The sequence below is a fragment of the Elgaria multicarinata genome, chromosome 13 (genome assembly GCF_023053635.1).
Source record: "Elgaria multicarinata webbii isolate HBS135686 ecotype San Diego chromosome 13, rElgMul1.1.pri, whole genome shotgun sequence".
NCBI lineage: Eukaryota > Metazoa > Chordata > Lepidosauria > Squamata > Anguidae > Elgaria > Elgaria multicarinata.
This window is the reverse complement of record NC_086183.1, coordinates 28,367,203-28,381,243: the sequence shown is the minus strand read 5'-3', so window position 1 is coordinate 28,381,243 and position 14,041 is coordinate 28,367,203. Positions and strand designations below refer to the sequence as shown.

Sequence of the window (14,041 nt, the reverse complement as noted above, 5' to 3'; positions counted from 1 at the left end):
GAAGGCCGGATTTGGCCCTCGGGCCCTCTGTTCACCCCTCCCTGCCGTTATTTATTTATTTATTTATTATTGCATTTATATCCCGCCTTTTTTCCTCTTAAAGAACCCATGGCGGCGTACATAATCCTCCTCCTCCTCCTCGCCACTTTATCCTCACAACAACAACCCTGTGAGGTGGGTTGGGCTGAGAGTCTGTGACTGGCCCATTGGGCCCTGGATCCTGTTGCAGAATTTAGATTTCCTTGGTGCAGAATGGCCCCTCCCCATTGCCTAAACCCCGGTTACCAGGTGGGCCCTGATTTCTGTGTGGTCGGGGAAGGGAGCTGTTATGGGAAGCTCTTCCACTCTTCTTTGCCACAGCTATAAATCTGGCCATCGCAGGGCTTTATGCTCTAGGGCAGCCTTCCTCAACCTGGGGCGCTCCAGATGTGTTGGACTGCAACTCCCAGAATGCCCCAGCTGGCTGGGGCATTCTGGGAGTTGCAGTCCAACACATCTGGAGCGCCCCAGGTTGAGGAAGGCTGCTCTAGGGATCTGCAGTTCTCCGTCAAAACCTCTGAACCAAGGCAGCCCAAATTCTGCACCAAGGAAATCTAAATTCTGCAACTCGTAGAAAGACTATGCAAATCGAATAGACCTGCGTAGTTTATTCCGCTTCCGCTTGTCTGGGAAGGAACGATGATTTCTACGGACACCCGGTTCCCTGGACCCCTTGCTTGTTTAAATCGCACGCCGACGTGCCTGAGATGCTCAATGCTGCACAGCCTTTACCTGTGCTGTTGGGTAGGATCCAGGTGTTGCAGTTTAGCTGGTAGAAGAAAAGGTGGTTGGTGAAATTCTCACGTTCCGTGCGCCCTCCTATGACCACCATGGTGTCCTTCAGCACCGCTGCGACGTGGAAGAAATGAGCCAGGGGCTGGAGAGAGTTGGGGAGAAGGAGAGGGATTGAGCAGGGCCCCCAAAACTGCTACTGTACTGGGCACGGCTGTTCATTTTGCTCTGACAGTTGCTCACCTTTGGTCCCTGAGAGGGAGCCAGTAAGCTCCAGGTCAGGTTGGGGTAGTAAAGGCTGTAGAGCTCTGGGGAGGCGGAAACCATCTCCACGTGGAAGCGATGGCCACCAAAGACGTAGATGGCATCGGTGCCCTCGTGGTACACAGCCGAGTGCCCGTACAGACCTGGAACGGAAATTTGTAGTACCAAGTGTAAGTTTTCTGGGGACGGGGAGAGCGGGATTTGTGCCTCCCCCTCACCTGGCTGTCAGATCTCACTACTGGAAAGATGGAGGCAGGTATGGCTAAACACTCTCTGGTGTGCATACTTTGCCATTGTGGCCCTGGGAATGTGTGAGATCTCCTTTCTTGGAAGCTTTTACAAAGAGGTGGCTTATATCAAGAAAATACATTAAGAAGAGGTGGCTTACTACATCATCATCATCATCATCATTATTGCATTTATATCCCGCCTCTTTTCCCTCCAATGAACCCAAGGCAGCATAAATAATCCTCCTCCCCTCCATTTTATCCTCACAACAACACCCCTGTGAGGTAGGTTGGGTTGAGAGTCTGTGACTGGCCCAAAGTCACCCAGTGGGTTTCCATGGCTGAGTGGGGACTAGAACCCGGATCTCCCGACTCCCAGTCCAACACCTTAGCCACTACACCACAATGGCTCTCTTATATCAAGAAAAAACATTCACAAGGTGGCCCTACCCTGAAATTTCTCCCAGCCTATATAGTTCTACAGCCACCTGATCATCCCCAGAGCCCCACACGGGGTCCAAAGGATGCCCTACCTGTAGGGGGGGTCCCGGCCTGGTTCCCAGCATGCCAGCTCTCCGACGCCACGTTATATTCCAGCAGTTTCTTATTGAAGCCATTCTCAGGGGAGTAGCCACCAATGAGGAGCAAGGAGGAGCCACGCCGAGCCGTGAGCGTGTGGCCAGCCACTGCTGGGATCAAGGGGTCCTGGGGCAGCCAGGAAGGCAGGAGAATTAGGGCCAGGAGAGTGGGGCAGGGGACTTAAGGAACAGAGTGTCCCTTCCCTCTCCCACCACCATTCTGCAGTCAGCCTTCCCAACCTGCAGCCCTCCAGATGTGTAGGATTGCAATTCCCATCATTCCAAGCCAGCACAGTCAATGGGGCCTCCAATGTCCTCCAAAGTCCACTCCTGAACCCCTCCTGCTGTCGTTTACCAAGTGATAACCACCAGCCTCACTGGATTTCTGATGGGGTGTGGGTGTGGGATTCAACTCTCCTCATCGCTTGGCCCAGGTGACACAAACTGAGTGGTTGCACCTGCATCCTGCTGTAAGTTACCACTTGGTAAAGAGTTAAAAAGGAGTAGACGTTTTTCCCACACACACACACCTCTCTCATAATACTGAAAGTCACCGACAAAACTAGAATGCAGCTAACAAAGCAAGAGATTCCATTCCAGGAAAGGACCTCCAATGAACAACCTGTCTCAAGAGCAGAAACAACCAGAATGTGGAAGGACCTCCTTCCAACAGAGGCATCAAGCTTGCCTTATTAGCACAGCCCATTCCAAAAGAGTGATTGAGCAGAGGGTTGGGGGGAGATAACCCACACTGGGATAACCCTCTCCTCCACCAACAGACGAGGGAAGGACTTTTGCTGTCATGCCCTGCATGGGAGAGTTCCAGAAGTATTGGGCTGGCCGTTGATGGGAACAGGATGCAGGCCTAGATGGACGGACCTTCGGTTTGATCCAGCTGGGCTCTTATGCTAACGGGCCCAACAATTGCTCGTGGTCCACGTGAGGGCGTTACCTGCACAAGTCTCCACTGCAACGTGGTGAGGTTGAGCAGCCAGAAATCGTTGGCCACCCCATCCGCCGTCAGCCCACCAAGCAAATACATCGCCTTGCCGGAGGAAATGTAGGCCGCTGCATGGAAGTACCGGGGGTTGGGCCCTGGGCCTCTGTCTTCTGTTCCTGCCAGCATCTGAGTCCAGCGGCGCTCAGCGATGGAGTATCTGCGGAGAAACAGGACCGCCTTATGTCACAACGGGGAAAGGCCGTGGGGGTCCAAGGAAGTCGTCTCGAGAAAGTTGAGCGAGGGTCTCTTACCTGTACACATTACCCAGCATCCCTTCTCGCAGCGACATGCCCCCAAACATCCAAAGCGTGGTGTCTGGGCCTTCCACCATGGTGTGACCGAGGCGGTGCAGAAACCGGCTCGCTGTGTCCTTAAAATAGATGCAAATGGCCGTTAGATTTGACACAGCATTCTCCTGGAGTGGGACTCAAGTCCAGGACGCCCCCCCTAGCAGGGCCTGAGACCTTCACCAGCCACCTCCGCTTCGTATGATTAGTCACCCCACCATAGAAACCCCAAGCACAGAAGACAAGCTGCAGGGATGCCCTGAGCTTGTTCTCAGCCCCCCAAACCCTGGTGATTTCCAAAGCCAGCAATACACCTTCCATTTACCTGATGAGGACATGAGCGTATCAATGATCCAACAACAATGCCCCAAGAGCCCTCAACACAGATAAAATGACCATAAAATCCAATCAAGAAAAGGAGAACAATTGCGTCTGATTGTTAATCAGGTTTATGTTTTTTAATCAGTTTTATGCATTTTATGGAATTTTGGTATTTCATGTTGTTCCCCGTCTCGATCAGGAGGGAGAAGCGGATAAGAAATAAGATGACGATGATGAACCAGCCCAGAGAGCTTCAGCTATTGGGCGGTATAAAAATGTAATAAATAAATAAATAAATAAATAAATGACACTCAGATAAACAACAGTAAAGCCACAGAAGTTACAAGCTCAAAGAGGAATAAAACAAAAAGATAATTTTTAAGAAGGATTGGCAAAAATATATAGCATATATGAAGAAAGAAAAGAATAGAAGAACTCTGGCAGAAGCCTACAGGGCTCTCTGGGACTCCTGAAAAGAAGTAGTGCTATAAAATAATATAAAATAAAACGGAAGAGATAAGGAAAAATGATATACCATCCTAGAAAGAGAAATGGGGCAATCTATGGGAGACGGACCAGGCCAGGGGAGAGAATAGGGAAAGGGCATAAAAGGTAAAACTTGAAAGGAAAGTAATTTTGCTACAACGTTTAGCTGTAAAAAATTTACTGCATTTTGAATGTTTGTTTATATATATATATTGAAAACCGTCTATCTATCTATCTATCTATATCAGTAAAGCCACCGTAGCAATGCTACTTGAAACAGCTCCAAAGGCTGGTTACTGATAACCCCATACCGTGGCCCCAGAATTTGGACAATCACTTTCTCAGGAAGCTTATACAAAGCGTCTAAGGCAGTGGTTCTCAACCTTCCTAATGCCGCGACCCTTTAATACAGTTCCTCATGTTGTGGTGACCCCCAACCATAAAATTATTTTCGTTCTTCTCTACACGATCCATTGTCATGGGATGGTTTGCTAATAATTAAAATAATACATAACAATAGCTTTAATAATGCAAAAGATGATACATGACATAGTTCAGTCAATACAGTTTCCTAAGACCATCGGAAATATGTGTTTTCCGATGGTCTTAGGCGACCCCTGTGAAAGGGTCGTTCGACCCCCAAAGGGGTCCCGACCCACAGGTTGAGAACCGCTGGTCTAAGGTCAGGGGCGACTGACAAAGACGAAGACTCCCGACGTCCGCCAAGACCCAGGAGGTGGAAAGCACCAGAACGTGTGCTCCATCGATGCTCAGAAGGCGCTTATGGGGACAGGTTGTCACTTACAGCTGTCAGTTGGGTGTCAATCAAGGTCTCCCAGATTATCTTGCCAGCATCTAGTGGGATGGAGCAGTCTGTGCCAGCAAACCGGTCACTGCAGACGCACAGGCCCAAGCTCTGGGAGGAGATTTGGGGACAGGGAGCAAAGAGGATGGGAGGGACACAGTGAAGTCACAGGAGGTGCAGCAGTAGGGATTTTGGAAATTGCAACTGGCTCTGCGCTGCCTCCCCCTCGGCTTCTCAGTCCAGGGCCAACGCCAAACCATCGGAGGCTAGCTGAAGACAACAAATGACTCTCGCCTCGTTTTACGCTTTCCAGAGTCTATGTATCAACCTTTTCCTGCACTGTGAATTCAAGACCGTCTGACCGAGATTACATCACCCGCCGGAAAAGGAGTGGCTCCCTTTGGAGACATACTAAAACTATCACGCAGGATTCTGAAGCCCCAGCCGGGCCCACTCAGAAACATTCAGGGAATAATTCTATAAACCCAGCTCAGCCTGCCTCACATCCACCCGCTAGAAACTTGGTTTTGAAACCATCGAAGGTGGTATATTTCAGGAAGTGGAATTGTGTAAACAATGCATTTGTGCAGTGGAATTGTATCACACGCACAAACCCTCCCGTAGCATCATTTCTTCGTGCTCAAGTTACAGGAAGCCTGATTCCGGCTGGACATCAGGAAAAACTTCCTGACTGTTAGAGCAGTATGACAATGGAACCAGTTACCTAGGGAGGTGGTGGGCTCTCCCGCACTAGAGGCCTTCAAGAGGCAGCTGGACAACCACCTGTCATCAAGGATGCTTTAGGGTGGATTCCTGCATTGAGCAAGGGGTTCAACGCGATGGCCTTAGAGACCCCTTCCAACGCTACTATTCTATGATTCTATACTTGTCCTATAATTGCAGACTAGGCATAGAGTATAGCGCCTTTCTAATTTGCTACTGTTTTCTGACCTGGCACCCACGTTAGCTCCAAAACTCCACGGCAGAGTCCAACAGCTACGGGGTTTCCCTTTGCCATCAAAACCATCCCATTTCCCCTAAACTTTCTCAAATATTCCTGCCCCTCGGACGTATGCCCGATGCCCAGCTTACCCGGTTGCAAATCCCCTGCCCGGCATGAGCGCTGCAGTTGGCCGGACAGATCTGGAACAGGCAGCTGGGCCCCGTGTATCCCGCCTTGCAAATGCAGCGTCCCTCCTGACACTCCTGGTTGGGGTGGCAGCTGGGCCGGCAGCGGTGCACCGTGTAGGTGGCGTTGAAGCCAGAAGCCTCGCTGGAGTTGGCCTCATAGTAAATGACCAGAAGGCCTGCAAGTACGAGCAAGGAGAGGGAATTGCAGAAAGGCCATCGTAGGGAAAGGTTTTTCGCTTCAGAAAAAGAAAAGGGGGGAACCTTTACTGGGGTGGGGATGCTGGGGAGCAAGCCAGGAATTCACAATCATCTTCTAGCAGTGCTCTTCCAGGGATTCTCAGTACGTAGATGAGTCATGACAGACAAGCTTTCCTGAAAGGTAGCTTGCTTGCCTTTACCGACCTTCCCCAAAATGCACGGCCACAGATGCTCTCCAGCTCATGAAGGTCTACAATAACGCCCAGCGGGCCTGGCCCTTCGTCGTATCTTGCTAAGATGGAAGGAACACTGCCCTTCTGTTGTAGTCCCTGTTGTATCTGACTGGCCACAGCCAGAGGCAGAATGCTGAGCTAGATGCGGAACGCTGAGCTAGATGCAGAACGCTGAGCTAGATGGACCATGCAAAGCTACGAATGAAGCTCTCGCCGTGCCTCAGAACTCTGTCCTCCCCTCCTCCTTGTTCCTCCCTCCTACCTGAGACAGCCTCCACAGTGACAGGATGGGGACGACCCTGGCCGCAGAAAGCCCCAATCAGAGTGCGATCCAACTGGATCAGGCCTGTGTCCAGGAAGTCGGGCAGCCCATCAAAGGCATAGACATAGTTATTCTAAGGAGAAATGGAAGGACGAGGGTTATCGACAGCAGATCATTGTTTAAATCAGCCCTGTTCCCATTCTGTGATGCCAACATGAAAGCTGTATTCCTATTCTCACTTTCCTGGGAGTAAGCCCCACTGAATTTGGTGGGATTTACTTCCAAGTAAACATGCGTGAGTGGAATCAAACTGAGTATATTGACATGCAATTACTGCACTCAAGGTGGGTTAAGACAGGTAAAAGATTAGTCAGATATAGATGCATATTTGTAAGCTGGATGATCCTATGGCAAGAACTTCAGCTTCCAACTGATATCGCTTGCCCACAGAACCAACCTCCAGGCCCCTATGTCTCTGTCCACCCAGTCGGCCGCCGGGCCCCCTATGCTCACCATACAGAGGGTGTCCGGCTGGAGGGTAAGGGTGATCGTCGGGCAGGTCTGCTCGGGCCGGCAGGGTTGCATGTCATCACTGGTTGACAACACCCAGACGCAGTAGGACAGCCCACCTGGCAGAGGAGGCCCTGCCCGTTGAGAGCTCAGCGAGGAAGAGGAAGAGAGGCTGGTGAGCAGGGAGCGCCCCACGCACTCCTGATAGCAGACGCCCTCATTTCTGGGGGAGAAAAACCAACAGAAGACCAAGTCAGGAGCAGCGCAGTCACGGCCCTCCCAAAAACAGATCTTCAGGGATTTTCCACGCAGCATGTTATGTCCGCATCCGGGGCTTACAAAAATACAATTCCCTTCCAAGGTAACAAAATTTCTGGGGTGACTGTGCGGCTGCTCTTGGTTGCCTCTTACGGCGGCTCTCTCACCTGGGGTCCCCGTAGTAGCCAGGGGCACAGCGCTCACAGTGCAGCCCCTCGGTGGGTGGGGCACAGTAACAGGCTCCCGTGGCCCCGTGGCAATAGCCCATTTCCTCCAAGCCGTGCCCATTGCAGGCGCATTCCCGGCAGCCGCTCTGGTTGGTGGCGTTCCCGTAGCTGCCCGGCCGGCAAAGGTGGCAGCGCTCGCCGTGAGTCCAGTCTGTGCAAAGAGCAGCAAAAGAGAGTGAGAGAGATGGAGGCAGGGAAATGGACAGGTAAGGGGGGGAAGAACCTGTCCCCTCATTCTCTGTAGAGCACAGGCAGGCAGTGGGCACATCTGTCTCTGCAGAGACCACCAGTGAGGGAGGAAGCAGCAGCCAGGCACCTCTCCATCGTGCCTGGGTCCAGCTCCAGCTGAGAGCCCCCTCCCTCCTGCTATCAACTATCTCTGCAGAGACCACCAGTGAGGGAGGAAGCAGCAGCCAGGCACCTCTCTATCGTGCCTGGGTCCAGCTGAGAGCCCCCTCCCTCCTGCTACCAACTGTCTCTGCAGAGGCCACCAGTGGGGGAGGAAGTAGCAGCCAGGCACCTCTCCATCGTGCCTGGGTCCAGCTCCAGCTGAGAGCCCCCTCCCTCCTGCTGCCAACTGTCAGCTTTAACTGCTGAACTTTGCAACTAAGATTGTAGTGCCTGAATTTGCTTTCCTTTTCCCCCTCCTCCTCCCTCCCTATCCCCTTTCCTTTTGTGTCATGTCTTTTAGATTGTAAGCCTGTGGGCAGGGACTGTCAAGAAATACTTTTGTAAGCCGCTGTGAAAGCCTTTTTTGGCTGAATGGCGGCATAAAAATGCTTAAATAAATAAATAAATAAATAAATCTGGCAATTTGATAAGCTGCCCTGGGCACCACCACAAGATGGCTGTCATGGGAGGCGTGGCTACTCACAAAGGACAAGTAACCTACCCAAAAGACTGAGTACAAAGCAGAGGTGGGGGGGGGGGGGCTGAAACTCAACATAACTCCTTTGAACCAAGTTTTCAGTGCCAACAGAATCCTCCTTCATAGAAGGCAAACTTTTTCTCCCCATCTCTTTTTCTCTCCCATACACTCTCTCACACCCAAGCTCATCACCCACAAGTGCTCTCTTATACACACACAGGCCGTTTCTACACCAACCCGAAAATGCGGCTGGTCACGGCCGAGTCCCTGTTTGTCCAAATGACACACAGGGACTCCCAGGGGCAGGGGGAGATGAGCAAGGGTTTTCCCAGGGATAAATAATGCCTGGGAAAATCCGATTCTTCCTTATTCTATCCAGATCGTCCTGAGACCGTGGGAGGTGTGGCTGCCCGTCTCAGCTTCTTCCCTCCTCCCCGAGAATAGCAGGGAGCAGTAGAGGGAAGGAACTGGGTTTTTTTTTAGAAAAAACCCTCACATTTCATTGGAGCGCACGTGCGCTCAGTTCCTTTTAAAAGAAAAAAAATTAAATGGTGAGCACAACACCCTCCTTCCTCCTGGGATGTCGCGCCCATATGTGGACTAAGATCCTCCCCCCTCACTCCCTCCCTCCCTTCTATGGTGTAGAAGGGGCCACACACACTCCCCAAGCCACCTTGGTGAGCATCAAGAAAGCTGTCCAGGGTGCACCGGTGCCCATGGGCGCCACATCGCCTACCCCCTGCTGTATAGCACGATACATACCGATGGCCCTACAGATACAATGCATAACAGCAACAACAACAGCAATGATTTCCCAAAAGCAGGAGATGGGAAAGACACGACTCACTCTGGCACTCATCGCAAACACCAACCCCCTTGACCGTGCAGGTGCTGTGGAAGTGGCAGCCGCAGTCCACGTTGCACTGCACCCCGTTGGGCGGAGGAGTGGCCCCCATGATCTCGGAGGTCCAGCCTAAGTCGCAGAGGCAGGTGAAATTGGGAGTCCCGCTGCATTCTCCGTGTGCGCACTCATCATAGCAGCTGCGGGGTGGTGGTGAAGGTGGCGCGGGGGAGGGAGAGAGAAGGGGCACAGAGTTGTTAGCAAGAGGGTCCCGCTCAGGCCATCCTGTTTCCACAACGGCGCCATCTTGCTCAACCACATACACGGATGCCCTGGGCCTAGGCGCCTGGAGCCACATAAAACCGAAGCTGCCAACCTAAGGTGTTTCTTAGTTGATTAACTGGTTAAAAGGCAGATGACACAGTCAGTGAGTCAATTCATTGTATTGGGAACTATTATAGTCCCCAATACAATGAATTGATTCGTTATATATTTTTATAGCGCCCAGGGAGGTTCAGCTATCGGGCGTAATAAAAATGCAATAAATAAATAAATATTTTTGAGGTAAAATATTTTTGAGGTACTGAAGAACCCTAAGATAATGAAGAAGTGTGAGTACATACAATTGAATCAACAAATGCTTCCGCTCTTTGTAAGAAAGGAAGGCCTTCCCTAGTACAGTAACACAGCAGGGGCAAAAATAGACTCAAAAAACAAAACAAGCGTCCTTAATCTCAGCCTCGCGGATTAAAATTTGCCCTCACAGATCAAACTACTAACATTTCGGCTTTTCAATCTAGCAATTAAATAGATGAACGCTTGAAGTGCCGTGTGGCATTTAAAGCTTTGTATGGTAGAAACCCTGCAGGGAACACTGTGGACAGGTACAGAATAGTCAACCTGAGACTAGGGAAGGAATCTGTCCACCAGCAAAGCCTAAACAGCCAATAAAGACTCATTCACTTATCTTGAAGTTCCTACACAGCAGCATAGGAAAGTGTGCAATGCAATAGGCAACTTTCCAACAGCCCGGCAGGTATATTTATTTATTTTATTTATTGCATTTTTATACCACCCAATAGCCGAAGGTCCCTGGGCGGTTCACAAAAATTAAAACCATTCCAAGTATAAAAACATGCTATGAAATGCAATATAAAAGCACAACCAGGATAAAATCAGCAGCAGTACAGAAATACAAATTTAAAATGCAAATAATAAAACAGCCAAGTTAAAATTAAATTTACAGACTGTTAAAATGCTGAGAGAATAAAACAACTTCACCTGGTGTCTGAAAGAGTATAGTGTAGGTGCCAGGTGAACCTCCTTAGGGAGCTCATTCCACAGCCAGAATGAGCCACAGCAGAGAAGGCCCTCCTCCTGGTAGCCACCTGCCTCACTTCCTTTGGCAGGAGCTCAGGGAGAAGGACCCCTAAGGATGATCTTAGGGTCCGGGCAGGTACATATTTAACCCTGAAGGGCACTTATGTTTGCCTGGGTTCTTTCCCGCAGTACCTTGTCCAGAGGACTGGATCACCAGAGTGCAGCCAAACTAAAGGGGCAGTTTCAAGCAGAGAGCTATGCAATCTACGGACCATGAATCCATGACCACCTTCCTGTCACGCATCCCAGTCTCGGCCTGCTTGCCCAGAGCCTCCGGTTTTTGAAGTTCCCACATTCAAGGACCCCCCCTCTCAGCCTGTTAAAAACATTTTGCGTGTCCGTCAGCAGGCCCGTTCCCGCCCTACTCACGTCTGGTTGCAGTAGGCCACGCCATCACCCGCATAGCCTCGGTTACAGTGACACTCGAAGGAGTCGGCCGTGTTCTTGCAGCTGGCGAAGGGGTGGCAGTTGGCCAGGCCCAGGCGACACTCATCCACATCTGGGCACTGCCCGTAGGACCACTGGGCAGGGTGGGTGGGAAGCAGCCCGTGAGACTCCCAGAGGGCCACTGAGCAGTTCAGGAAGGTGTTGAGGCCGGAGAAATCCCCAGGGAGGCACCTGCAAAGGAAGTGAGACTGAAGTCATCCCCCTCACAACAGTCCCAGGGCCGTCAAGCTAAACCTTTCCTATGTGCTTGTCACAACTGTACGAGGGAGAAATTCAGCAAGGCTTTTTTCGCATTCGTGACATTCCATCATTAACGCAGGGATGGGCCGTAGCTCAGTGATAAGAGTTTTACCCACAGAAGGCCCCATGTTCAATCCCTGGCTTCTCCAGATAGGGCAAGGAAAGAAATCCTGCCGGAAACCCTGGAGAGCTGCTGCCAGTCAGTGTCGGCAATACTGGGCTTGATGGACCAAGGGTCTGATTCAGCATAAGGCAGTTCCCTGTGTCCGATCAATGAAGAAAACTTGGCCTGCTGGATTTTTTTGGCTGTCTTGCAGACGAACAAAAAAACCAACCAACCAACAAAACAGCAACAGAAGCTTCTACTGGAAAAACTTCCAGCAAGGCAGACACCGGAGCCCGAAATCTTCAACAACTAACTGCAAGACGACAATGGCTAGTAGCTTGATTTTAATACTATTAATGTAAGGTTAATTCAGAAAGTGCCAATTCTGTGCGATTTTCTCTGCATGCAGAATCACAAATCAATGGCCCCGCTCTACGTTATTTTCTCCACTACCTGAGGCAGCCAGATGCCACAATCTCTGGACTAAAGCTAAGTAGCTGGTAGGGATGTGCTCTGCTTCTCCTCGAACCGGAGAAGCAGGAGCGGAGCGGGGGACTTCGCCTACCCTAAAGGCGGAGGCGAAGAGGATTGGGGGGCCAGCGGAGCGTTGCAGAGCGGATAAAGGTGAAGGCGGATCCTTCGCCTCAATCCGGAGCTCCACAAGAAAGGTAAGTGGGGTTTACCGGGCCCTGCCACTGTCGCTGTCGCCCATGCGGCAACAGCGGCAGAGCCCGGTAAACACCCCCTCCCTCCTCTCCCTTACCTGCGTCCGTCCGCGGTCCCTCGGCTTCTTCAATTGAGCCCGCGTCTCAACCAGGAAGTCTAGGCCACACGGCCCAGACTTCCTGGTTGAGCCGCGGGCTCAATTGAAGAAGCCGAGGGACTGCGGACGGACGCAGGTAAGTCCCCCTACCCCTTGGTCTCTGCAGGTAAGGGAGAGGAGGGAGGGGGGCCTTACCTGGCGCCACTCCCCTCCAGTGCGGAGCTCCGATTCGGAGCCGGAGCTCCGCGGCGAAGAGGAGCGGACTATGGGCGGAGCGGCGCAGAGCAGAGCGGGCCGTCTGAAATTTTTGGATTGGCCCGCCTGGCAGATCGGGGGGTCCGTGCACACCCCTAGTAGCTGGATCACAGAGTCCGGAAGAAGAACCATGATCTAGTCTTACCTGCCCAAGGTCGGGTTGTCTGAGTTGCCACACCAACCACATTCGAAGTTCTGCAGACATTCACGGCAGGTGTTGAATCGGGTACAGTCCAGGCACTGGGGCACCGAATGAACACTGGAGCAAGAGAGGAGAAAAAGAGAAGTCCGTCAGCAGCTCCCGCAATCGTCCATGCACAGACTGTCACATGGAACTGCGGCTCTCGTTTCGCTTTAAATAAATAGTTTTAAAATGAAGCTGCCGGCTCTCTGGATGCCTCTTCCTGCTTTTCCACCGTTTTCCTCCAACCTTCAGAGCCAGGTACAAAATCCCAACGCTCTGACCTCTTTTCCAGTGGACTCTGGTCCTTGAGTGCCATTTGTTGGTAGAAAAGCAGGGTACAAAGCAATGGAATAAATACAGTAGCAAATAGATGTGATCAACCGCTCCCTTGAGCCAGGTAGAAGGAGATGCTTGTGCTACTGCAGCCACCACAATGAGAGCTCTGCTAAAGCAAAGGTGTTGAACCCCGATCAATTTCAAAGAAGCTCTTGGTAGCCGCATTCCAGTGGTGGGCTGAAGGCAAAGGGGGAGGGGCCAACACACACACACCCAAATTCCTGCATATTTCAGCTGAAACCTCTTGCTGCCAGTCACTAATGCCTTAAGGGAGGCATTTCAATCTTTCAGAAGGGGGACCGGGGGATGTGGAAAAGCCAGTGAACCACCAAATGATCAGTTGGTGGAATGGGGAAAGGGGGGGATGTCCTTCTGGGGGACCTCAGAGGGCCGGATTGGGAATCCATTCAGGCCAGATACGGCCCCTGGGCCTGAGCTATTGCACCCCAGTACTAAAGACCTCCCACATCCTTCTCATGCTGAAGTATTTATTTATTTAGAGTATTTTTATACTCTAAAGCCAAAAAGGCTCCCGGAGTGACTTACAACTGATCAGTAAAGAAGACAGTAGCGCCTCCTTCTTTCAAAAGCGAAGGATGTCATCATGGCCCATCCCAACCCCCCAATCACCAGCCACGGCTGCTTCCTTCCCCTCCCTTCATGCAGGGCTTAACGTCGGCTGGGGCTCACCCAGGTTAGGTTAAGTCCTTGTGAAACTCTGCTGTCAGCATTAGCTGGGACCGCTGATCTCCCTACCTGCTGCCTGAGTGAAAAGGACTATCCTGCTGAGCTTATGCAGACTGCCTTTTCTCTTTCCGCCGAATAACCGCAAAGGGCTTTTGGGAGAGGAGCATGCGGTTTCCCCGCCCACCAAGTCTTCCTGCTGGACCAGCTGCAGCTTTATCCATACGCCCGACGTACCTGTCGTACCACCCACGGCAGTCCCCATAGGGGTACTTGGCCAGGTAGGCCGCGAAGAAGAAACAGCTGCGTGTGGACTGGCACCAGGCACACTGGCTGGAGTTGGAGAGGCACTCGGAACACGTGGTGCGCCTGGAAGGAG

At 51.6% G+C, this 14,041-nt stretch overlaps 1 protein-coding gene across 1 annotated transcript in view; it reads right to left on the bottom strand.

The window, feature by feature from the left end:
* MEGF8 (multiple EGF like domains 8) overlaps positions 1-14,041 on the bottom strand; it is a 58,022-nt gene that overhangs the window by 15,695 nt on the left and 28,286 nt on the right. Inside the window, exons 19-32 of the mRNA XM_063140541.1 lie at positions 13,900-14,031; positions 12,604-12,717; positions 11,017-11,265; positions 9,274-9,467; positions 7,499-7,709; positions 7,077-7,296; positions 6,564-6,696; positions 5,832-6,046; positions 4,740-4,850; positions 3,092-3,210; positions 2,793-2,997; positions 1,796-1,967; positions 1,015-1,178; positions 772-916 (exon numbers count right to left, since the gene is read on the bottom strand). Coding sequence (XP_062996611.1) covers positions 772-916; positions 1,015-1,178; positions 1,796-1,967; positions 2,793-2,997; positions 3,092-3,210; positions 4,740-4,850; positions 5,832-6,046; positions 6,564-6,696; positions 7,077-7,296; positions 7,499-7,709; positions 9,274-9,467; positions 11,017-11,265; positions 12,604-12,717; positions 13,900-14,031 — 2,384 coding nt within the window. The remainder of the gene's footprint in view (positions 1-771; positions 917-1,014; positions 1,179-1,795; positions 1,968-2,792; positions 2,998-3,091; positions 3,211-4,739; positions 4,851-5,831; positions 6,047-6,563; positions 6,697-7,076; positions 7,297-7,498; positions 7,710-9,273; positions 9,468-11,016; positions 11,266-12,603; positions 12,718-13,899; positions 14,032-14,041) is intronic.